We start from the raw sequence: 26,675 nt of genomic DNA, 5'->3' as shown, positions 1-26,675 counted from the left end.
CTGTTATTTAACTGGAGTACATATAGTGGGGTGGTATTCTGGGTTCAAGAGAGAACTGGCCAAAGGTACAGGTTTTTAACTCTGACTGCTGAATGTACACTTTAAACCAGGATCAGTGATTGATAAAGCTGACAGCTGAAACAGATCATAATTGTACACACACAACTTGTTGTAGGATGTGTGTAAAATACAAACGTTTAATAGATTTGGATTTAAAAGCTGCAGCATGAAAGTAAAACATAACCATAAAATATTTTAATAAATGTTGGCTAGTCAATGTACTTTCTCACATTACATCTCACTACGCATTAGTTTTCTTCTTAAACATGAACCCTTTCACTGAGTGTCATCATACATTCAAAGCACCTGAGCAGTTTAGTAATTCAAAAGATGTGTAAGCAGTGTATCAGGTGAGAGTGAAATCAAATCCAACCTACAGAGCAGCAGAGGGAAACTCCTACCAATTCTGAGCAGCTTTACTTTTAAATAGCAAATATATTGACGTTTTTTTTAATTTGTTTTGGGGATTGTGTACAAATGTGTTTCCAATGAACACTTACAATGTGAATACAAAAAAGCACACAACTATCCTTTGAGGAGTTAAGAAGTGTAAAAAGAGCATATATATTAAACTAAAAAAAGAAACATCACAGATTCAGTCATATCCCAGGTTACAACAATTAATTCAGCTTTATTGTTATTTATACATCACTGATACATTGTAATCTGGTGAAATGATCGGAAGAATTATCCATATTATTCTTTGTGACTCCACAAGGACACAAATACTGGTGTGGAAGACCAGGAAGGGGGGAGAAGGCTCCTCGGCGGAGGGATACATCCTGTACACATCCCCCCTCACCCTGCCTGCATACCTACCTCCACCCACCGACCCGACAGCCAACAGCAGAGAACCAACCTTCCACCCCCCCTTCCTGCCTCAGAGTAATCCTCCTTATTAGACACACAGAGCGTTAGGGCATACCCTTATTGATATTGGTAGCAGCAAGCTTCTACTAACAGTTAACATCTTAATGATCTAAACAAAAAAAGTACTGTACAGCTACTGCTAAGAGAATATAGGAACCTGGCCTGACGCTTTACACCTGATTAAAGTCCTGGAAGCAACCCACCAATCCACACTTTATTTTATATATATTTATATAGCATTATGTATTTATATGTATATATATATATATATATATATATATATATATAAATATATATATATATATATATATTTATATATGAACACATCTACTATTTGAACATTAATTTACAGGGTAATATACATAATATTGTAACAGCTGAAATATCAGCACAAGTAGATCACTGTCACACTTAACAGCAAAATATATATGATTATATAAATCCCTATATAATCATATATACCAATATATAATTGTCATATATGCATGTAAAACAGTTAACCACGTCGCAGGCTTTTCAAATGAACCCCCCCCCCCCCCGGAAAGCGATCGTGTTTCAAGACGTCAAATCTCTACAGGTTTCTCTTGTGAAAGAGCGACAGGCGGCGGCTAAAGTGCCACGCCTCCCCCCCCCCCCCCACCCCGCGGGTACTTGAGGTCACAGGACAGTTATTTTGCATATTCCACAAATCTATTGCAATACGTTACCGTCTACGAACAGTACAGCCGTTGGCTGGACTCACACGTACACCCACTGAACAGAACAGCACGACGAGGGGTGATCTGAGTATAGCTATGTGCTTCAGATGGTGTGCTATGACAGTGAATGACAGGAGGACTACAATACACAATACTCTATAGTCAGTATACTCAGAAGACAACCCAAAACTGTACTGGAAAAAAGACTCACACCCCCCCTTACACAGCAAATCCTCTCTTAGCTAAGTGTCATCATATCCTGCTGCTGATGAGTTTTTTTATTTAATTTAAATGCGACACTACCATCACCAGGAGTAATGGAATGTGTTCAGCCTCTGTCTGCCTACCTGGGTCTGTCTCAGAGGAGACAGCACAGTAAGTAACATCCTACCGAAAAAAGTTCTAGGGTGGGGGTGGGGGGGGGGGGGGGGTCAGGGGGCTCCTTGAGGTTCTGTGACGGACACACGATCTGGAGGAGTAGGGCGGTCCTTTTCTCGGTCCAAACACCAACACCTTCAGGTGGAGAGGAGTTCTAATGCTCCTAAAGGCTCTCTCCTCTCCCTCACTCACACACTCCCCCTACTCTGTAAAGACGCCGCACAAGGCTGTAACAAGATACACACAAAGGTCATTTTTCACAAAGAAAAAGAAGCTCCGTAATAACTGCAGTAGTAACGCACAACAAGCATCTGGCAGCTGGCCTCCTGCGGAGCCCGGTGATGTGCAGTCAGGTTGGGGGCCATTGTTCTAAAGGAGGAGGGGCTCCTCGCTTTGCCCTGTTGCAGGACTTGTTTTTTTTCTCCCTGTGGTGCACTGTTGAGTTATTCAAAAGCCCAGATCTCTATGTCCTGAACATAGAAATCCTCCTTCTTCGAAAGCATGGGGTTCCCAAATGTTTTACAGGAGTGGCTCCTGCCGTGGTACAGGTCTCCGTCCAGCCACAGGCCGAACTCCCCGCTGGGGAGAGAGACAGGGCTTAGCTGGAGGTCATCATCCAAGAGGCTACAGTCTTTAAGGCATATTTCATGTCAAATAAACGCTTTTATGCAATGAAAATCATTTTTATACACACGAAGAGGGAGGTGAGAAAAATACTAATCTGGTAGAGGGAGGTGAGAAAAATACTAATCTGGTGATTTATTATAAGTGTGATCTAAATAGTGTTTTCTCCTGTGTTAAGCAGATGAAAAAACTGATTATGCCACTAACATTTATAAATGTGTTTGTTGTTGTAATACTCGTTACGGCCACAATAGGCTGAAGTGCACCATTACCTCATGGTCTAAATACTAAAACTGAGGTTACCTACTGTAACCCCAGCTTCTATGAGTAAATGGCGCAGCCCTCAATAGCGATAGGCTATCGCTATTGGGTAATCCCCCTGCGCACCCGCGCAGCACTGAAACACTTGTAGTCCACGCCCACCCGCAAGGTGGGCCCCGCCCTCGGGCCTCCTTCCGGTATAAATAGGAAGGAGGCCCGACAATCTGCTCCCATACAAAATAACTTTTCTTCAGCTATTCGTAGAGCCAGTGGGGCCCCGCACTTAGAGGGCTGCGCCATTTACTCATAGAAGCTGGGGTTACAGTAGGTAACCTAAGTTCTATTTCGTATATGGCTTCGCCCTCTAAGGCTATCGCTATTGGGTTAAGGGCGAAGCATGATGTTGTCTGCGCCCCACTGGGTCCGCCCGGCACTAGAAGCACAGACAAACCTGCTCAATAACATCCCATGCCTGTTGTGCCATGCGTAATGGCGCATCACCGTCCCTGGAACATAGCAAAACATGCCTATCTTCCCGACGGGATGAAGGCTGGGAACAATACATACCCAGCCGCTGTGAGAAAGTGGAGACGAAGGTCCCACCTTGCCAAGCGATCATAGAAGGGGAACAGCAGCTCTCTGCGTGTCAGACAGGAGAGCGCCCAGCTGGATGCCTGACGTCACTCACTCTGACAAGACACTCCGTACAGGGTGTGTCAGAGAGGAATGGGACACATCCCTTAAATACAATTGAATAAATGAACAGGGGGGAGGCCAAGATGCAGCAGTGCAAATGTCTTCCACTGACATTCCTCCGTGCAAAGCCGTGGAGGAGGACATTCCTCTGGTGGAGTGCGCATTGATGTTCTCCGGGGGATCCACCCCATGAGGAGACATATGCCTGTGACACAGCTTCACACAGCCAGTGTGACAGCCGTTGTGCAGACAGAGGCTGCCCGATCGAGCGCTCTCTAGAATGCACAAACAGGCGCTGAGAATGGCGCAAGGCAGCCGTGCGCGCCACTAGCAGGACAGCGCGCGCACAGGACAGAAGAGATGAGACGCGGCTTCTTCCTCCGACCTGTGAGGAGGAGGAACTAGAGTCACTCTTGACTCTAAAGAGCTTGTGATGACCTTTGGCATAAAAGCCGGGTTAGGGCGTAAAACAGCTGAACTGCCATCTCCTTGGATCCGGAGGCATGACGGAGCCACAGAGAGAGCAGACAAATCACTCACCCTTTTCGCTGATAGAGCCACAAGTAATACTACTTTGGCTGACAACAGTTTAAGGGGAACCTGGTCTAAAGGTTCAAATGGGGCTTTGCTTTAGTGCGCGTAACACCAAAGCCAAATCCCACTGAGGCGCCAGTGTGTGTGACACAGGTCTGAGTCTCCGTACTCCTCGCATAACACGGCTGCTGCGCTCTGCGAGCCCCTCTGTTCAATTCGCCGGGAATATACATTGCTCTGATGAGAGCAACGTGTGTGCGCGCCCAGAACAGCAGCCGCCTGGCTGCGTTCAGAAGCTGCGCAGAATCAACACATTGATTGTACAGCAACGGGGGCGACTCCCCCGTTATTTTTTCCGAGATTTAGCAAAATAGCGGAGTAAAAACCGCGCAAGACACTGTTCGAGGGATGACAGGAGTGTTTCTTGTATCCCATGGAACTGCTGGGGGGGAGTGGCTTCTCTGTGATGTGCCGTAATGGTCGTCATGGTGACGAGCCACGCCATCACCGTCGCTGCCCGTGAGGCAAAAGGGCTGCGAGGGAGTTTCCACACGCTGCATTTCACTCCGTCTCTCATCATGAGGCGCGTACACGCCCAGGGGATGAGAGGTGTGTGCATGCTGTCCACATGAGGCGTTATAACGGTGCTCGTGGGTTCTTATGACCGTGTGTAGGAGGCATATCTGGGACAGAGGAATGCCGCGAGTTCTGCAGTTTATAAACCAATAGGTTAAAACAGCAGGCTTCTGCAGCGAATGAACCACCTCTGGAGTGTCCCCCTGTTGGAAGAGACCCAGGGGGATCATCACGTGACCAGCTGACGCCAACGCCGAACAGCTGCGTCACGGAGAGGGCTGTGTGGGTTGTGACACGCCGGAGGAGAGCTGTCAGTTCTTCCCCTCGCTGCCGCGAGAGTCGCGCTCTCATGCTGGCTGAGTTTAACTCCACTCCCAGATAAACGATTGTCTGAGAGGGAAGAGGACAGCTCTTCTTCCAATTTATTATGAAACCCAGGCTTTGACAGATGCGATACGAGATGTACCGTCTGTAAAGCGACTTCCTCCCTGGAGCGAGCCAGCAAATAGCAGGTCGTCCAGAGAAAACCACACTCTCATCCCTCCTCTGTGTAGTGGCTCCAGCCTTCTCTACACAAAAATGCGAGGAGCCAGGAAATATCCGAACGGCAGACGATTGTCTGGTCTGATATTCCCTGAAATGAGAAAACTCAGAATTTCCTGTGTTTCGGGATGATGGGTACATGGAAGTATGCATCCTTCAGGTGGAAGTGAACCAGTCGTCCTGGTGAACACATTCCAGCACCTGTTTGATCGTCATCATGTGGAATACTGACAGATCGAGGATGTCTCATTCCCCCAGTCTTTTTCGGGATTGGAAAAATAACAGGAGTGAAAACCCCTGATTTTCCTCCCTTTGAGGAACCCTGGAAATATCCTCTTTCAACAGGAGTTCCAGCAGCTCGGATTGGAGCGCAAGACATAGCTTCTGGGAGGACAGGAGTGTTTCCTGTATCCCATTGAACTGTGGGGGGGGGGGGGGGGGAGAGGCGAACTGCAGGGCGTATCCTCTGCTGTGCAGCCTGCTCATCCATCTGCACACGCACTGCCACTCTGAGAAAAACTCTGAGAGCGGGCGCACGTGCTCGAGATGTGTTTTTGGTCGTCATGGTGACGAGCCACGCCACGCCAGAGCCCCTGCCGCCGCTGCCCGTGAGGCAACCCAAGGTCCGAAAGGGCTGCGCGGGGGCCTCCACACGCTGCGTCTCACTCCGACTCTCATCATGAGGCGCGTACACGCTCAGGGGATGAATGGAGGTGTGTGCAGTGCTGCCCACATGAGGCATTATAACAGCGCTCATGGGTTTATTATGACCGTGTGTAGGAGGCGTATCTCGGACAGAGGAATGCCGCAAGCTCTGCAGGTTATTAACCAAGGTTAAAACCGGCAGGCTTCTGCAGCGAGCCCTAGGCGCCGTGGCGCTGCGGGCGCTCACTCCCCTTTGACTCGCCGCCGGGAGACCCTGTCTCTGGGGTGGCGGGGGAGCGGAGACGTGGGACGGAGCCCCTGCAGCCGCCGAAGGGCGAGTCTGACACCGAGGCGGTTGCTGTGGGCGTCTCTCCGCTTGCGGACTCCTGTGGCCGCGGCTGCTGCGGGCGTTGGTGCCGCTGTGGGCGCTCAGCAGGCTGGAGCCAGCTGTACATGCTGGCGAATGCCATCCGCCTGTTCCGCGGCCGTCTTCATGGACTCCACCATGGCGTGGAACTGGGTCCTAAAAGCCCGTACGGGCTGATTGGAGCGTCCAGTAGCACTTTTCTGGCCGTCTCCGTAACAGACGCCGGCTGCAGGTGGCGCTGGATCTGTGTCACCCACGTGGAAATCCTCGCCTGGGAGACAGCGACGGACGCGCACAGAGTGAGCGCCGTGCTGGACGCCTTGCTGATTTCCTCTGCCTCGGTGGTGGACCGCTCTACCAGTGTCACCACCGAGTTGGAGAGCAGCGCGATGATATTCGCCGCCGCCAGAAAGGCACACTGGTGCACCCGGTCTGCCTGGTGGGCGACATACTCTCTGGGGGAGCTCAACGTAGGGCGCCGTCCTGTGGCGACGGAGAAGGGGACCGCATGCTCGGCCGCCAAACCAGCCCCCTGCTCCGACTCTGTCTCCCCCGTACGGGGGAGAGGAGGGAGGGGAGAACCGCACGGTGAACCATGAGGGAGACAGGGTAGGAGTCGTCCGACTCCTGCCTGGAACTCGGCTCCAGGGACATGCTGCCGTCCACGTGCTGGACGGGCCAATCGTCCTCGTCGGCCGCAGCAGCTAGAGCGTCTGCTCTTCGCTTCCTGTCGGCTGATGGGAGACGGCACAATGTGAGCAAGCGACCTGCTGGCTGAGAGCCGCGTTCGCGTGCTCTGGCCTCAGGCAGGATTCGCACATTGCGTGCTGGTCGTAGCTCATGATATATCCTGAGCCACATGAGAGACAATTTCGGACGCAGTTGTTGCTCATGATGTTTAATGGTTCTGTGCTTCAGTAACTGCCGAGGTTTGCTGAAGAAAAGAGGGAGCAGATTGCCGGGCCTCCTTCCTATTTATACCGGAAGGAGGCCCGAGGGCGGGGCCCACCTTGCGGGTGGGCGTGGACTACAAGTGTTTCAGTGCTGCGCGGGTGCGCAGGGGATTACCCAATAGCGATAGCCTTATAGGGCGAAGCCATATACGAAATAGAAGCACTACTTTTTCTATTTGATTCAAGTCCCTCCCATGCACTCTAAACACAGTGACAGCATGTTAGCAGATTACACTACATTAGCTTCAGTCTCACCTGCTTCCAGACAAAAAGATAGAACAAAAGGAAGCTGGTATTTCTTTCCAGCAGTTCTTAAATGATGTGTTATTCTCAATTGTCTACCTCTTCAATATCATTATTTCATTCGGGGGAATAACTTTGAACTATATTGTATCATTAGATTCTATTAAAACAGATTTAGTTCAGACTGAATGGTGTGTCTGTAATATTGGACTCACCTTCCTCCACCAAAAGATAGAGAGTCCATATCTCCTTTCATGAAGAACATGTTGTCTCCTGTCCATTTGAACACCTGTCCCACACACAATAGAGCAACATTAGGAGGCATTTCATGACATGTTACATGTTTACAGCATCTGATCATGTCTGTCCAGTGGTGTTTACCCCGATGAGAGCAGAACACATCCATGTTTACCTCTAAGGCATGGTCTAGTATTAACATCTTGCCTTGCATTATACTTTATACTATAATGCAAGGCATATAAGATGGTTCATATATTAATACATACCTTTCCTTATTTTAATATCCTATGTCATTTTGGCCTACAATTCAGTGTTTAGTGTCTGTAAACATCTGATCCAAATTAGGTGACATTCTGATCATTATCTGCAGAGATACATTTGATAATGCAGACACTGTCCTTTGAAGAGAAGTCTACATTTTCTATATTTTTGGTTATGGGGAAGATCCAGACAATCATGTCATTGTCATAGATGACGGGATTAAAGCCCCTTAATGTAAACCTGTTATGCAAATATAGCATTTTTTAAATTCCTCCACCCTGAAAGCATTCCAGTGTAAATGCTCTCAGAGCATAACCAAGAATGCAAGTTACAAAACGCTACATGCCTCTGAAATTGGAAGCTTTAAAGAACCGTTCAAAGAAGACTTTCAAATGTATAAAGATATACAGACACATATTTATCACCGCGTGGGTTGGGAGTAGAAGAAGAGCTTATTCACCGTGTCACCTTGAGTCTATCCTGGCATAGTATTGCACACACTATGTTATCTGGGTTAAGTCTGCAATAAGTATTAACTCTTTGCCTAAAACAGTCTTTTCAAACTTCTTTCCAGTTCCACACAACATTATTGTGTTGGAAGTATCTAAGTGTTTTTGGCCCGTTACACAAAAAACAATATTTTTAATGCAATACAAGTACCTTTTTTATGCGGATAAGGCAGATTACACAATGTTTACATTAACAGTTTGCATGGTAAACCTCTTAGCATATTGTTTATCCACACAAAGGGCAGATACAAAATGACACTACACCGTGGTAATGTTTGCAACCACATGATGATCACCTCAAATATTCACTCTCTTTTAGCAAATGTTCTTACCTGAGGGAAAGTGCCATCATAAAGGACACTGTACCTTTGTGAATTCCTACAGAAAGTGAAGGTAGTGTACCTCAAACTCTGGATTGAAGGTGAAGAGGAAGGTCTCCCCAGTGCCATAGAAGCCATCGCTGACTTTAAAGGGCTCAGACGCCAACGCACCAAACACCTGGAGGAACAAATCACAAAGAATGCAATAACACAACAATTAGCAACTGAAGGGCCTGTGTCCATCTTGAAATGGTTTCCAATGAGGAGAGAGCATATTTCATCGCCTCGAGAAGAAGCACTACATCCTGCATTTTTTTTTTTTAGCGCTACAATGTTTTTGAGTGTTTCCACTTCAAAATATCAACTTTTTTAAGAAAGTCACCCGGGTGCCGTCACTGTAGGAATCAAAGGAGATGCTTGTTTTTTGCTCTGTCTTTCATAACGAAACTACCAGAATAAAGACCAGAAAGGTAATGTGTTGGATTATATAGCCTGGGCCAACCCTGGATGATGCTGCCGGTGAGTGTTGTGATTTGTTTAGCCATAACGTCCTCGCTCTAGCGCCAACTGTCTGAGAGGTGAAGCTCATCCATTCAAAGCGTGAGAGCAAGCATCCTTCAGTTTGTGTTTATGGTGGAAAAACCAATGTAGTTAGTTAGTTCCCCCTCTGCTTGGGAGGAGGCACCGCCCAGCTCTGTGTACACTGGGCCTAACTCAGCTCCTACTTTTCCCAGTGTTCCCCTGCTGGGTTGTATCTGCAGCTCACCTGGCCGTCGCTGTCCTTAATCACCATGAGCACGGGGGTGTCCTGGCCCTGCATGGCTCTGTACAGAGACTTGATGCTCATGCCATGCTTTGATGTGCCAAAGGCCAGCGTCCATGGGTACCCAATGGTCCGTGGTGGGAGATTCCTGGCGAGCTGTGTAGGGAGGGGGGGGGGGGGGTCGTAATAAAGATAAAGGAAGCAGCGAAAAGAGAGAAAGGAAATGAAACATGGAAAGGCCACAGCCACCAATGCTCAATTACATCTGCAGTGACCTTTGAACACCGTGTGGCATTTAGAGGAGAGTAACAGGGCTCTGAACACAGCGCGTCTCAGGAGAGAGGCCAGCTCTCCCTGCTGCTGCCCGACTGAAGGATTAACAGGGCTGCGCTGCACGGGGAGATAAAGCGGAGCAAGGCGCTGGAGGGAGCGGGGGGGGTGCACTGTATGCTTCATTTTAACGGACAGATAAAACAGACACTCACTAAAACATGGAAAAAAGTGACAACTCTCTCTGTTTCCCTCGTTATGGATCCTTTAAACGTTCTGTGCGCTCTACAGTAACTCCTCAGTCCTTTGCTCTTCTTCTTGTTTGTTCAGCACTTCCTCCCGGGGTGGAGCGCTCTATAAGCAGCAGGCTGGAGACGGAACCCTGAGGAGAAGAGCCTCACCTTCGCTCTGCTGTGATTCGATCACTGCTCTGAGCCACGTCCTTAGGGACATTAAAGGAAGACGTACACTGGCAATCTATTGGTCAATATGCCGATAGGGACTCATCTGGGAGTGTCTGTGTGTGCACTAACCTGCAATGCCTGCGGGGCGTACACCACACCTCAAACAACATAAAGGTTAGCGCCTGAGACAAGTCTGTTAATGTGTTTCTCACGCCTTCACCCTGAGAATAAGTGAGACTTCATGAAGGTAGTGTCTTCTTCTCTGATATAATTCTTATAAGGGACAGTTCACACCCAATGTATCTAAATTGTTTTGTTGTGAGTAGTGTTGGAGATATGAGCTGTGAAGATCGCTGCATTTTCTCCCATATAATGGAACAAGACGGCAGTCGCTGGTATTAACACTAGAACCGCCAAAGGGTCAATTTTACCCGCAGCTGTTTTTAGATTGTATGTAACTTTTTTTCAATAAAATATTAAAGTCTCCCAGTCCGTGACTTTTCCTGAAAGAGTGTTATGTAGCACCCTCTGTTGTTAACAATTGTCAATATGAAGTCAGATTGAAAAAATCGCCAAATAATGTGCCATTTATACCCGTATCCGCCAGCGGGTAATATTTACCTCATAGAAAATGCAGCGTAAACATGACATGTTGCTATAGCAACACCTGTTGCCTACTGCGGTTCCTTATAGATAGAGAGAGAGAGAGAGAGATAGACGGATAGATAGTGTAACATCTTGGAGAATACAATATCTTGGATGACTGAGCTCACGTTGAGGACGTAATGCATGTGTGCAGGTTACGTGCCACTTGAATAAAGATGGACACTCGGAATGAGAGAAGTAGTCTGCGTTGTCTGTTTATGTAGACAATTATATGTCCATATAACAGAACATTACAGATAGATCGATCGATAGATATAGATAGAGAGAGATTTGTACCTAAGCAAAACACAAGTCTAACACCAAGCGTTTAAATCAGCACTGTTAGCGATATTTTATACTTCATGCTATCTGCACAAACTATCATATCATATGAAAAGCTAAGATTCCACAGATTCTATTGGTATAAGTTTCATCCCTGTGCGATCTAAACTCACTGTTCTGTATGACAAATAAAAGAACATTGTTCCTTGAAAATCAATAGCGGGTAACTTTGACCCGTTGGTAGTCTTAGGTATACAGCGACCTCGGGCGGTTCTAGTGTTAATAACTGAACAGCATGTCCCTGTCTAGAAATCCTGACGGAGTTAGAGACCTAAGTTTCAATTAGGAACTATTTTCTTTCCGTTGAGAGAAGTGAGCATTTACTGATTTATAAAAGGCTTTCCTGAGCTCACTTGAGTAAGCTAACATTATGCTCAGATGTCTCCACAAGCTCAGATGAGCTACACAAGCTCAAGCCTCTCGTCCATGAGCAGGTGCGTGCTTCCTTCTGCGTGGTAATACCATACAAATAAGATAGTTCCTACATGAAACAAGGACTAAGAGTTATCTTTAGCAACTGGGTCATGATTTCTAAAAGGAGACATTGCTGTCGAGTTTAACAAATGTATTATTTGCAGCTGTGAGCACCACAAGTGAGTGCCAAGAGACATTTCGAACAACAACTCTCAGTAAAAATCGGATTCATAAATATCAGAAGATAAATTATTTTTGATTTTGGGGCAAACTTTCTCTTCAATCATACTCACTTTGCACCATCTCACTTTGCCACCACCCATAATGGCTTCTGAGCCTGGTGGGAGAGTGAGTGGTTTTGTCCATAAATAATAGACTTTTTGCTGTTTGTACTCTTTCCATCTAAAAACGGTTGGGTAGGCTCGTGTATAATGGTTACTTCAGCAGTGAATACATTTGTTTCCCGACTACGCGGTAGGCAAATAATCCTAGAAAGGGAGTTGAAGGAAAGGAGGGATACATTTTCTTACAAATTTGAAAGTGAAATGACAAATCCTCTGCGTTTGCATACAACCGCATGACCCACAGATCATATGATAGTATAAAGGTTCATACTGAAAATACCAATCTAAAAAGGGGCCGAATAATTCACATTGAATGCACCAGAGTGAAAATGGATTACATTTGGATGAATATGGTTACATTATTGATATGTTATACATCAGTGGTGGGTACCTTCTCTATCTGGTCGGCCTCCAGGAGATCGCTGGCTTCTCTGAGGTTGGGTTTGAATGTTTCTGGCTCCAGCTCCGACTTGATGGATGTGCCCTGCTTGCAGTTCACCTCCTCCTTGGTGGTGATCTACAAGAACAAATGAATGTTAGGTAGGTATATACACTGAAACGGGGAGTTTCAATTCAGCTTCCATAAATCATCTTTACCGGTTGGGTTCAATTATAGCTATTTGTCATACACCTACAACTTTGGATTGCTTATACTGGGCTGTAACCTGCAACAGTACAAGGCCCAGATAGACTGAGTCAGTGGATTCTGAAGTGATACAAGATAAACTCTACTTGAAGAAAATGTGTAACTTAACAGGCTATGATGACATAAAGAATATAGCCTAACCTGAGCAACAATAGTCCTATTTTAAATCTAACAGTGTTCACGCACAAAATATAAATGCAGCGTTTGCTGGCAACACACTGATAATCCAAACAACTTGGTGATGACAGCTGAATATCTTCCTGCCACTTTCCAATGCCAGACAACTAGGATTGGTTGGGCCAAACTAGAATACTGAAACAGTGTCTGAGAGAGGAGAATGCAAAGTGAATAGGAAATGAACCCAATTAATCATTTGTAATCCGCAGCTTGACATTTTCTCTGACCAACAGACTGTTTGGGTTATTTATCTTTCTTGATAACAGAGGCTGATTGTAGAGCGCTGTGGTGGCTGGGATGCTCTCATGTTTCGGCCCTCATTCAAACATGCCTACCTGCATTTTTCTCAGGAAACATCATTCAGCCTAAGGGAGTCTTACTTCCACCCTGTCCCCAACACACCATCTCTTTGTCCATCAATACTCTAAAAACTCATCTTATTTCAACAACTAAGACAATATTCTAATAAAGAAAAAAAAGGGAAATAACCACAGCTATTTCTGTGTATTTAAAATCTGTGTCTACAGCTCACAAAAACAGCTAGCATTAACTACCTAGTAACCAGACTGAAGCACTAAAAACACCATGACAACCAGTCTAAGACGGAAAGCCTGACATATGGAGATAAGGCTGCAGTTACATCAAAACCTCATAACACAGTTTTCTGTAATGGATTGATAAAAAATACTTCCTGTCAAATACTTGAGAGGTTATTCCAAATTGATCTCGTAAAGCAAGTTTTCTATAGGTTTTTTGAATCCATGCACTCGCAAAACCTACTCAATCCATTACTTCAGAGTAAAGCAGTATGAACAGGTGTTGTTGAGGTTAGTATGCAATATCAGCAGCAGCTGCAGCCTGCTCCAGCCTCTGGGAGAGCGTCCTGGTGCAGGCAGCAGCAGCAGGCTGGGCAGAGAGACAGGTCAGGGCACCTGGAGTCGTTTGCAGAGCGAGCGCAGATCGTCACTGTTTAGAGCATCGATCCGACGGTGGTACTCCGTCAGAGACACTACCTGGTAGTACAAAAACAGGGACAAGTGGAACATAAAACTCTACCAGATCTTTTGCCGGCGAGTGAAGAGAAGGTTTCTGTACTAAGTGTCCTTTTAAGTAGTTAAAACATAAAACTAGTCTTTATATTAAAGTAGATTTCAGAAATGTTAAGAGCTGTATCCAAGGCTTAAAGGAATACCTCACCCACAAAATAACATTTTTTATATAAATTACATACCTCCAGTTACACTTTATTCTATATCCTCCGTGATGAACTTTGGGGCGCATTTTTACAGTAGCAAAACTATATAAAAACATCCATTTACAAACTCTTGTAACATCATTTTTGGTTAAATGAGACTTGGACGATGCTGCACGAGGTACGGACGAGTTTATAAAAGGAGGTTTTGATTAAGTTTTGGAGCAAATGCCCCATATTTATCTACATTGATCAAGAATTCTCTCTGTATTTTCATTCTTTGTTCACCATGGATTTCTCTTAAAGAATTCAAGGTTACATGGGGTGAGTAATTGGTATACAAATGGTCATTTTTAGGGTAAAGTATACCGTTATGGCCGCTGTTGGCAAGTCCACTTTTTAGTTAAAGATAGAGAGCTCTCTGTCATTTTGCATGTTTGTGTAATTGAATGACACCACCACTCAGTCATCCTAAAAGTCAACTTAAACAAAATAACTAAAACAACTCCAGCAAAACGCAATATTAATAAAACTCTTTCTTCTGAACCAAAATACTTAAACAATCCAAAAAGTATTTGGAGTGAGAAGTTCAAAATCCACAAAATGTTCATGCTGGAATATAGAAAAAAACAACAAAAATATAACCGAGGTTTGACTTATGCAACAATGCTTGCCAAGTCCATGGCATGAACAATAACCCACTCTCCGTTTGTCAGGAACAACAATCCAGAAAACAACAACCCAGACAGAGCAACACAATGACCTGTGAGCATGGAAACATTCCAACAGTTACACCCCACGCTGCCAGCTCCGCAGAGAGCTGCTGCCTCTGTTCTGCCACTGAATTAACGTTGGCGTTTACTAGTCCACTGTGTCTCGTACAGGAAGATATTTTAAGCCCTGTTACATTACATATTACTTGTTACATGTTACTTGTTAGCCTTGTGCACAAGATAAACAAACAAACAAACAAACACACAAATACCATATATGTACAGACAGACTCAAAATAATCTCTCCAATTATGTTTTAACTGTCAGGCCTATAATTACTTTTTACAACTAAGATTATCTTTCGCTTACCTTGTGGCCTTTGGTGTAAATAACTGTTTTGGTAACAAGTTGCCTCTTTACAGCACTCAATAATGTAGTAGATGGGGTAAACTACAGCCCTAATAAAAAATACATGTGTGCCTCATTTCACCTACAGCTGAAGGCACTTTAGTGCATTTGTGCCCTGGAAAAGGGTTAGCTAGCAGCATGCTACACTTTGCAATGTGAATCAAATGCCATTTATCTTAAGAGATGAAGCTCATAAATAAGGTCAGCATGTTGAAGTGACAGCAAAGATTATACTGCAACACAGCACATGTTAACATTCCAACTAACACGTTGTAGCTATAAAGTAAACATGATACCTGGTAAAACATGCATGGTAACGTGAGGTCAAAGACACTGGTGAATGAAAGAAGGGGTTGCCTCTTTTAACTGGCACTCCGCACTGGAAACTTTCAGACAGCTTACAGAGCCCCACACATCGTATCACAAGGTGGTAAGAGGACAAACAACAGATTAGAGCACTTTCCTGACTACCAAATAGTGGTGGGATAGTGGCCACATTGTTCAAAATCAATCACTAACCTACAGCATACTGCTGTATAGAGGGCTAGCGGGCTAGTTAGCTTCGCTAGCGAGCTAGCACGGCTTGCTAACAACAACAACAACAACAACAACATCATACCAAATACATCACCAAGGACCGAAAACATGACCTAAACATAAGGAACATACACAAGTATACTTAGGGCTCAGCCGCTTCTCTTGGTCTTTCACCCTCCTAGAAAACATATCTTGCTTTCGGAGCGAGGTTGAAGCTGGAAAGTCACATTACAAATCCTTTAAGTTCTCCCAGTAAAGCCCCGAGACAAGAAGACTGAGTTGGTATGAAGCCTGGCAGCTTGCTTGACTGAAATAGCAACATTTTTTCCCAACGGGGGCATCTCCACATGGATTGTGTGACATCGCTGTAAACCAGTAATAACACGGGACAGCAGGGAAATCGACTCCCCATTGGTTGATAAAAACGATGACCCCCGTCCCATAACCGACCATTTAAAGAAACAGTAGCACCACTAGCGCGCGAGGTAGGATTTCTTCAGGACAGTATCCAAAAGTTACGTAAAGAAGTTCAAATTAAATCAATTAATAATTAATACACAACTTAACAAGCCTAAAGACAAATGTATCCGTTTTTTCCCGAAAAAATAACATTTATTTAAATAAACTCACTTATTGGTCCTTAAAGCAACAAGCAAAAACAGTGTTGCTTTGAATTAATGTATTTCAACCATGATTTCAACAGGACGAACAAGAGAAACAGGTTCCTATTTACTTATTTAAATGTATTGGAAAATTACAAACAAATCAGCCCACTTTGTTTCCTACATCATGAATTTACATCAAAATTTAAATCCCTGCCACTGCTTCCATGGTATCAATTTCTTCCTACATTGATTGACTTATTTTCATTATCCACAGGGCTGTTAATAATCTGACCACAACCTATTCACAGTGTGGTGCAACTGCTTCCAATAACAGTGCTGTACATCTATAGGAACATCTGTTGTAGCATCTATGCTTCCAAGTCTTACTTCACCATTATGTTCATGTGCAATCAAGAAGGCACCTTGAGAAGTAAGTTTACCAAGAAAGTAGGACAGACTTAGCCCACATCACTACCAAGTGAGTTGAGGTGATTTCAAAGATAAGAAACTGTAATGGTGTTAGCCTTTCGCCATTCTGCAAAAAATGTTTCTGAATGTACACCAACACTAGTGACAGTCACACAACATATAATGAAAACTACAAAACACTAACTGAGAAGAATAAACAATTACACAAACATGCAAAACACTTTGGTTGGAAGTTCAGAGAAGCACATTTCCAAGCAAAGCAAGTGCTCACACAACTTACATGGACTTACAAAGTTGCCATCAAATCAAGAAATATGCAGTGGTATATAAAAGTGCAATACACAGAAGCAGATTACAAAACTAAGGTTTACAACTACACAGTTATGATGGATTAAAAATGAAAATTAGCCCGTTTTCACTATGGATTGCATAATAAAAGCAAATCAACACAGTTATACGACATGTAACTTAAAATACAACAATTAACAATACAACACATGCATTTCTGCTCTCACAGTTATGGGATAAATCATAGTGGAGAACTATATTCAATCCATGTCTGTGAGGCTTAAGACAACACGTTTGATTTAACAAGGTAAGGGCACAGTTTGAGCTGCGTATACCTTACCTCCCACTCCTTGACATTGAGGTCGGTGATGGGCTCGTCCACATCTGTTTCTGTCACTTCATTCTTCTTGACAACCCTAAACCCAGGCTCCTGTCCCATTCCCCTGACCCCCTCACCATACATATCTGGGCTCCACTGCATGAAGAACACATACAGGTGTTCTGACCTGGGGGAATAAACAGAGAAAACATTTAGAGAAAAGGCTTGATTCCTGAATTATGTTATTTGGTCAAATAAAACCAAACTTGCACTTCATAAAAAAACATGTATACACTCCATAATGATCCGCAACAAATTAATATGTAAACAACTAATACAACACCCAAAACAGTTTACTCAATTTGTCGTATGGTGAAGATTTCTCAAACAGCTGTGATTTTGTTCAGTGTCTATCAGTAGATTTTCTCGTCACCTCATTGCTAATTCTGCTGAACTGTTAAAACTGCTTGGCCTGTGTGACTCTGTTCTCCTCTGTTATTAAGTATTGCAAGAAAAATAAGCCATCACTTTGTTCTGAGGTGTGGGTACATTTGGGAACAAATGGTTTTATAATAACTAATGCTGTCAAAATTATCGCATTAACGGCGGCAATTCATTTTTTGAATTAATTGCGTTAAAATATTTAACGCATTTAACGCATGTGCAGAATGGCCCGCCCCATACATCCCACCAATGGCAGCGCTGGGGTAGGCTACAGCCATACCAAGAAATGGCTTAGCCCCACCTTAGCCCCACCATGAAAAATGATGTTAACGTAAGCAAAATAAAGTCCGCCAACTCGCGCCGAGTAAATTGCACAGACAGCAGTTAGTAATATTGATTTCAGTAGCCACTTGTCTGGAAATACCGAAGACTAGAAACGGTTTTGAATTTTTTTGTCACAGAGTGATCGTCTTCTCAATAGAACATCTTTGATAATGTCTTCTGGCCAATCAGAATCACGATAACGGCGTGGTGTTGTTGCAGGAAGTCCTGACTGAGAATACTTTTGCTGTAGTACATCTCTATAGTTCGATACAACATTACGTGTTGATAGAAATCAACACGTAATGAAATAAGACCCCACGGTTTGATGATTGATAGGTGTGTGGGCTGTCTTTCATTTTGACACACAGAACAATGTTATAATAAACATACATACTGTATGTTAAATGGATATATCCGCCTTCTTTCCTTTATCTTTCCATTCCCACAACAATATACAGTACATAAAGAAATGGCATATTTTGGACATAGTTTGAATGGTGATTAATCATGATTAAAAATTGTGATCGTTTGACAGCCCTAATAATAGCACATAGTTATCGTACAGTTATCATATCATGCTGTCCCTTGTGGGCAGCACAACAAGCTGTAAAGACAACATTAACATATTATCACATTATTTAAAGTTGTTTAATCAAACAGGTTTGCTAACACTTGCATATTTACACATCGAACAAAGACAGAGCAACTTTAGCATTTGTTCGGAATCTTATTTCTGGACAAAAGGAGAATCAATATGAACTCTTTTAGCTCTGTTTTGGTCCCCACCAATTCCTTAAGAAATATTTGTCTCTTTAGCTGCTAAATGCTCCACTATGTTCAGTAGCAAGGTACTAACTTTGTCTGTCTGCTGTTGGGCCTGTTGCATTTAGAAATCCCAAAATATATGCTTGGGTAAACAAGCTTGATGAGACTCAAACAATTCTTTTTTTAAAGTTGTGGGACTTAAACCAAAATAAATGAGGTTTAAGGATCTAAAGTATACCGTTGAGTTGATGGAAACCAAAGGCCAGGTAACATGTTTTTACAAGTCTCTTCAAGTGACACCTGTCACATTACTTATTTGATACATTGTTAAAATGTAAATATCCATTAGAGCAGCTTTCTCTATTATCTCCTGGGGCTCTGCAAACAGTTTAGTTTATAATAAGATGCTACAGCGCATCTCATAAACAACTTAAATAAAGAACAGTTTGTGTCACACATGGCTATGGCTTGTAGACATGAAAGAGCTGAACAGACTCAGTAGGTTGAGCTGTATTCAGTGCGTTTAATAGCCTCGCTTTACAAGACACATCATGCGGGTCGCCTCCCATCTAGGTCAAGCTACAGAGCGTCTCGCAGTGTCTGAAGAAAATAACTAAGAGCCGCTGTGTTGTCAGTCCAAACAGCTTATGATCACTCCTTCCACACACCTTAACTTGCCAAGAAACACAAGTAAAGAATAATGAGTAGTAACATGTCTTTTTAATACTAGCTTTGAATCTGCAATGCCCCTGAGCTATCCTCCCGTAGCGCAGCATCACAGAAAACTTGTTTTGCCAGGTGGGAAATTTCGTAGCTAAGCAACCTGTGGAGAACAGCAAAGCTGTAAGGAGCAAGACTTTTGAAGTTCATAATGAAGTGAGGGGGGATTTCAGTGTCAATACTGCACGCAGACGCTCAACACACCGCACATCCAAGGAGTATTTATAGCACCATGACTAACTGAACCTGTGTGTTTGATTCCAATGTGATTAGCAGCCTAACAGAGCAGCATGTGTGTGAACATGAGGGGCTCTGAAACTGAAACCCAATAATGGACATTAGAGATGTCTTATTTAGCTTGTTGTGGTTTCCCCTTTTCCATAGTGTGTTATATAGGTTTGTTAGCATGAATATTGTCTGCAAAGGCTGAAATCCCAACGTTTCTTCCAACCCCCCGCCCCCCCCCCCTGCCGGAACTGGCCAAGTTGTAGTCCTTTGTTCACTTTCGTAACATAATGACATCACTTTGTAACATTCACACCTCTATTGGCCAGCTCTCCAACACATTGTACGTGATTGTGTCGGGGCAGGAGATCTCTAAATGGTTGACCAATCACAACAGAGTCGGCCAGCCTACCAATCAGAGCAGACGGGGCTCTGGTTTCAGACACTAAATACTAATATGAACCTGAGAATGAGCAGAATAGGACCCTTTAACTTATCAGATTCACCTGATTTTTATTATTTATTTTTAGAGCCTTTGTTTCCTTTTCTCATAAGATTACATAGACCATTGTGCTGCAGTCAGAATGGCTTCTAGCTTATTATTAAATCAAGTTATTACTGCAATTGGGATTCATTCTCCATTTAAACACATTGCGCATTTTTCATGTAATGTATCTCCTGCCAGTGTGAAGAGTTCCAATGTAGTTAGGAGTTATGCTGGCTTGGCAACCGTACATCTAATCGGAGCGTTCCAACTTTGAAAACCCTATAAACAAGCCATATTTCCAGTGGATAAAACATGAAACATTTCAGCGTAGGTCACAAACGCATAACAACTTTTTTGAGGATACAAAACATAGCGTTGGAAACGTGCTTATTGTTTTGGGTTGTGGCCCAGTGCAGGAATAAAGTGCATGTGTGTTTCCCTGCAGAGTGAATGAATAATAAATAATTTTGTCTGGCAAAGCAGCCCAGGGAGATGGGCAGGAGCTGCATTGGGAGTCAGACCAGACAAAGTATGCATATTTGATTGGTTTCAAATATTTAAAGAACTGGAAAAGAGGGGCTTCAGGGACTCAGCTGACTTTTGTAGTGGGTTATGAATATGGTAGGACTGAGTCAGGTCAAATCCCTGCAGCTCTCTTCGATTAAAATCAGTCTGCTGCACTGAAAGCTGAATAATCAGAGGCTACTATATCAAATACTCTGCTTTGTATTTTTTTCATTTAAAATATTGTTCCATATCATCAGTTAAAGCACTGGTTTTATGGTTTCAAAGACACAGTTCACCCCAAAATCTATTTGCTCGAAAAATAAATAGTTCACATGAAACAGCCAAACAAGGTTTGTTGTTGTAAATAACCGGGTCATGATTTCTGGGAAGAGACATTGCTGTTGAGTTTTTCAAAAGATTTATTTTGTTGCTTTGAGCACCAAAAGCCATCAAGTTTGACTACAGGAAAGTGGGAAAATACCCTTATACACTGATTAACTCAAGCCCTGCTATAAAGGCTACTAGAGGAATCATTTCATTGTATTCAAAAGTGATGCCAAGGGACCCACCTCTCCTGCGGCACAGCGAACCAGTACTCGTGCTTCTTGCCCTGCTGGGCGTACTGCTGCATGGAGGCGCTGGCGTTGGAAACAAACGTCTTCTTCATGGGCTTCCCCACCCGCAGACACAGGAACTTGTGAGTGGGGTGCTTCCTTCTCTCTGCAGACCCTGTGCCTGGAAGTGGACACAAATACTAAAGGTCACATACAGGTAATTTATTTTTGTAACAAGCAGGATCAATTATTATAAGAACAAATATTGACATTTTTGGGAAAATGCTTTTTAACTTTACTGCTGAGAGTTAAATGACAAGATCAATGTCACTTAGTCGCAAATGGTTAGCTTAGCTTAGCATTCAGACTGGAAACATGTTCAAAGTCTAGCTCTTGCTTTGACACTTACGTTTTTGTACTGATGAACCTAACCTTAAAAGTAACAACTAAAACCATCTAGTGAGCCTTACAGGTTTTGGTTGGCAGATTCTGCTAACCTTGGACAGAGCTAGGCTAGCTGTTAATCCGGAAAACCCTGAGCGTTTTATCCTGTTTCAAAAGTCTGTCATAAAAAAATCTTCTTTATTAACTGTGTATTCATCCCCTAATACTTGCTTTATTTATGTGACCTCATCTCTATCTTCTAATACTGGCTACTTCAAGTAGCATTAGTCATTTAGTGGCAGAAACACAACAGATGACATAAATAAATGGATTGGCACCCTGAAATTGATGGCGGCACTTCCGCCTGTGATACATTATCAGAGGTCGACGATAAGGCCACAGCCCCAGGAAGCTGGATGACATCACTGCACCAGTGAAATTACACTGGCACATATTGTTATCCCTGGTTTAGAGAACTAGCAACAATGCTAGACAGAATAATATGAATCAGCTTTGGCAGCACACTTATTGAAACAAATTCAATTTCCAAAAAGCATTAATGCTGTATTAATGCAGCTTGTTTTTCGAGGTTGCTGCAGTTACTTGTGTGGGCTGTGCTAATGTGCAGCCCTGCTCAGATCCCCGTGAATTAGAAATGCTTTAGCCGCCTGACTCTCTGTGTGACAATAATTGCCAGGGAGAACAAAAGCAAATTTCTCTCCCGCTGCCTCGCTCTGTTTCTTCTTGGGGAGAGAAATCTCTTTTGAATCACAACTGCGTGCCCAAAGAGAGGGTTGTACAGTATAGACACAAGGGAGTCTGTGAGTGTGACATACTGAGGCCACTGTCAGATAACAAGACCAGAACTGTGCCACACAGATGCTAATAAGGGATGCTGCCTTGGTTTTGGACGTATTAGCCAATTCTCTTTAATTGCATTACAGCCATTTTCTCTTTTGCTTATTTTTTTGTAACTACCCAATTTCCAGGCATTCGATTTATTTCAGTCAACTGCACTTCATCTTACTTTGAAAATGTTTCTATACTTATATTATCACTGGTGCAAATAGAAATGATACTTGCTGGTGCATTTCAACAATACGTAATTTACAGCTTATGTTTTCAGGAAATCAAAGCTGGAAGACTATAGTGCGATGATGAGAAATTGGTAAGTTTAGCATGTTATTGTTATTTTAAACATTAGTATCGGCCCAGAATGCTGTTTGCTAGATGAAACCATTGGGGCTTTCTTATTCAGAAGAATTTTTTTGCAAATCATCTATGTTATTTGAAAACGTTTTCTAGAAACGATGTTACTGGAAGATGTCTTGTCCTGTATTGAACAGAGATACATTAGATCTAAACTCATCATTTAGCTATACTGAAGATCTTTGTTGGCAGGTCCAACAATCCAAAGCCCCTGGTGTGATCCTCTAATCTTCAACATGGCAGTGAACACAAAATAGGTTTATTCCAGGTTTTGAGAAATGTTGTATTTGTCTAAATCCACATGAAAGCACTCCGGAGAAGGATGTCACACATAAATAACACCTTTCTGTACGCCGCCTCAGAACCTGTTTTGATGTCGGGTTTCATCGCCACTGTGTGTGTTTGTTGCATTATGGTGTTTGATAGGCTTTAGCTTATCGCCCAAAGGAGAGGCCCAGACCACCAGAGCCCGAGATCAAAGTGCTGCATAAAGCCCCATAAAGCCGGACTAGCTCCACCAGGCTGATAACACGGAGAGGGCTGCTGCTTGCCTTCGTCTTTACATTCCAATTACTCTCAGCAAGGCGAGTGGAAACGGAAAGGTTATCGGGAAACCAACATGAAAAAAGTGAGGAGAGGAATTCGCTTTGATAGTCCTCAGAAGATATGGATGGAGCTAAACCTGAAGCCATATTCATCACATGTAACTATTTCTTCACTCAGTAAATGTGTTTACCCTCTGCAGAGTTTTGCGTGGCTTCATTTTGTGTCTCCTCTCCTTCTACCTTCTCCTCCTTGCCTTGCTCAGTGTCTGTTTTGGAGACGTCTGTCCCCTTGTTGGCTTCCCTCTGTGGACTGGCTGAGACAGAGGCGGTGTCTGTGGCACCGGGGGTGGTTGAGCTTTGGGACCCTGTGAGAGAGGTGCTGCTGCTGGGGCCGGGGGCCTGGCTAGTGCTGCTGCTGCTGCTGCTGCTGCTGGGGGCCTGGCTAGTGCTGCTGCTGCTGGGGCCGGGGACCTGGCTAGTGCTGCTGCTGGTGGTGGGGGGTGTGCTTGGTGGCTTCTCTACACTGTGCTGCTTGGATCCAATGGGGGACTGGCTTTTTGGGGCAGTGTCTGGTGGATTGTCCTCTGTGGGGGTCTCCGGCAGACTGACGGAGCCGCGGGCGCTGCCTGGGGACTGGGACCCGGCAGTGGCGGCCCCCAGCTGGGTGACGGTTTGCACGGACTCGGTGGAGGCGCCTGAGGACTTGTCCAGGCGGAGGTCCTCGTTAGACGCCTGCTCCTCCTCACGGATGGGGGACAGCTCCGACTCGGTGAAGACGTCCTCGGAGAAGGAGCCCTCGGTGCTGCGGGGGGCCGTGCTGTCGCTGGCCCCTGGCTCCCTTAGGCGCTGCTCCGGCTCCTTCTGGGAGGGGTGTCTCTCAGTGGGGAGGGGCTCCAGGTCACTGAAACAAGGAGAGGCAATAAGACACATGTAACTACATTCATAATAAAGATATATCTGGACATGTTGATATTTGTTTTACATGAAGAGGAGAGATACGTTTACCTATCATTGTTAAGATGATTTGTTGTATATGAATGCACCTGCCTATTGCCTGAACAAGTTAGATGCTGCCTATCACAGTGCACTGAGATTGGTCACTAACTGTAAAGCACTTACTCATCACTGTACCCTGTATGCCAAGGCATGTTTGCCATCACTTACTGTAAAGAGGCTCAGTCATTGGTACACGTTTATTTATAAAGCCATGTTGGGTAAACTCCCGTATTATATCTGCTCTCTGATAACACAGAGAGTTGCAAGCAGCTATTGTCTGAGATCGCATGATATAGTCTTGTTAGATGTGCCAAGAGCAAGGACTGTCTTAGGTAAGACAGCTTTTATGTGCGCAGCTCCACTTGCTTGGAACAGTCTACAGCTAAAATTGAAACTGAGCAATTTTATTCCTCTGAATGTTTTTAAAGCAAGTCTAAGTGAAATGCTCTTTGAAACTATGGGTATTTGTAAATGTTGCTTGTAAATATGTTGTATGATATCCTCTATTCTTTTTTGTTTCATGTGGAACCTAATTGCTGCAGGTCTCCCTTGAAAAAGAGATCTATGATCTCAAGGGACAATCTGGATAAATAAAGGTTGGAAATGAAATAAAGAAATATAAAAAAAGACTGTACTATAAGTAATGTGAGAAAATAACCCTGATGTTCACATTCCCCCCCTAACATAGTCTAAAATGATATCTATTGATATTTTCTTCCATTATCACTTCATGTATTTGACCCATAGAGCAAACATGAGAACAAGGCTGTATATAGAAAGCCTGATATAGAAGAATGTATATTTTAATGCTGTAATGGATGTTGGATTAAAAATGTTGGCTTTAATGGGTTTCAGAGATGACATTTGTATTCCTAAGGGTCCAAGTGTCTGTATTTCGCCAAGACAGTTAATTACAGACTATTATACTGTATGAGCTAATGTTGAACTTTAAAGATAAAAAAAAAAACTCAAAACCTTGCCCAAATATATGCCGTATGCATTGAAACAGCCCAAAGTAAATATGAAATAAATAAAAAGATCTCCATAGTGAGGCACAAGGGTTAAATCTTCTACAGAAAAGCCTTTGTTACAATTTGGGACCTTGGAGTGTAAAATAATTGGGAATTTATCAGAGGGTCTAATGAGAGATGCTATTAGGTTGCATTATGGGAAATGTATAATCTAGCATTTGAGGAGCTTGACCCTGGGTGTTTCTCAATGTCGAGTACGCTTGCTTGGTAGCACATGTCTTCCGAGCGTCTTGCTTCAGAAGCGAGGCAAGAATACTTCCTGGCATTCGGAAAACGAAGAGTGGAACAAGCGAGCAAGTGTGCAGGTGTGCGTCAAATGAGAGGCCCCACCTTACATTTTCCGCCAAAGATTTGGGGAAATGGGTCTGTGCGCAAAGCATTGTGGGGATTTTCAGACCGCGGAGTTACACATGTGCAGCCTTGAAATTTCTCCAAACAAAGTACGCCGGGCTCGGTAGAATTCCAAGTATGCTGGACATTGGAACAGTTCTTTGGCGGCACTCGATGCCTTGAATGCTTGAAATAGTGGCTCTGGAGCAGCTTTACTCGAGATTGCGAAACACCCCCAAACTGAGGATAAAAAGTCAGGGTCTCGGTCTGCTGCTTTGATTTGAACTATCTTGTAGCCACATACATTTTTCACAAATGCATTATTAAAAGTGAGAACATTAAAAAAATGCATGCCCTTCTTTGCTAAAAGCTTTATAATAAAAATTGATGTGGTTTGTTTTTGCAGAACAATACAATTAAAGTCAAATCATTTCAGTCTAATTATAACAGTGGCTGATGCACAATATGCTGGAAAAACATCTGCTCCAATTCTGCCTATTGTTATTTCAAAAATGGTCCAACTATATAAAATACAGTAAAAATAATAATAACTGCACAGTTTACAGATACTTCAGGAAAACATATATTACACGAGACAACATTTAAAACAATGCTTGACTAATTTAGTTATGACCAGAATTGGTTTAAGCCTAAACATGCATTAACAACGTTTTTGAAATACAGAGAGCAGCCCTGATTTTCTTAGAACAGAATCATGCTTTACTGGTTTCGATTGCGATTTATGCGCACATCTAAAGGTTTGGGGCATATACGTAGTCTTTCACTGTGAAAACGTTTGCGTCAAGGTTCAGCAAACCACTTGTGCAGAACCGGAATGGTGACAAAAGACAGCAGAAGCCCAGCTGAACTGGTTAGATGA

The 26,675-nt window shown here is 43.6% G+C and overlaps 1 protein-coding gene across 7 annotated transcripts in view; it reads right to left on the bottom strand.

Annotated features, from left to right (window-relative positions):
- Nucleotides 1-671: 671 nt before the first annotated feature.
- The window catches only part of oxr1a (oxidation resistance 1a), a 252,747-nt gene continuing 226,743 nt past the window's right edge, over nucleotides 672-26,675 (bottom strand). For 6 of the 7 annotated variants that reach the window (XM_079692949.1, XM_079692948.1, XM_079692952.1 and 3 more), the window contains 9 exons: nucleotides 23,630-24,339; nucleotides 21,316-21,481; nucleotides 17,296-17,461; nucleotides 13,716-13,796; nucleotides 12,352-12,477; nucleotides 9,545-9,697; nucleotides 8,861-8,956; nucleotides 7,664-7,737; nucleotides 672-2,585 (listed from right to left, as the gene is read on the bottom strand). In XM_079692949.1, the coding sequence (XP_079549075.1) occupies nucleotides 2,450-2,585; nucleotides 7,664-7,737; nucleotides 8,861-8,956; nucleotides 9,545-9,697; nucleotides 12,352-12,477; nucleotides 13,716-13,796; nucleotides 17,296-17,461; nucleotides 21,316-21,481; nucleotides 23,630-24,339 (1,708 nt within the window). In that variant the 3' untranslated portion in view covers nucleotides 672-2,449. The remainder of the gene's footprint in view (nucleotides 2,586-7,663; nucleotides 7,738-8,860; nucleotides 8,957-9,544; nucleotides 9,698-12,351; nucleotides 12,478-13,715; nucleotides 13,797-17,295; nucleotides 17,462-21,315; nucleotides 21,482-23,629; nucleotides 24,340-26,675) is intronic. The other variant, XM_079692951.1, reaches the window with a different exon arrangement.

Source organism: Notothenia rossii, assembly GCF_949606895.1.
Source record: "Notothenia rossii genome assembly, chromosome: 7".
NCBI classification, from domain to species: Eukaryota; Metazoa; Chordata; class Actinopteri; order Perciformes; family Nototheniidae; genus Notothenia; species Notothenia rossii.
The sequence above is the reverse complement of the archived record's forward strand: the minus strand, read 5'-3'. Positions and strand labels throughout refer to the sequence as shown.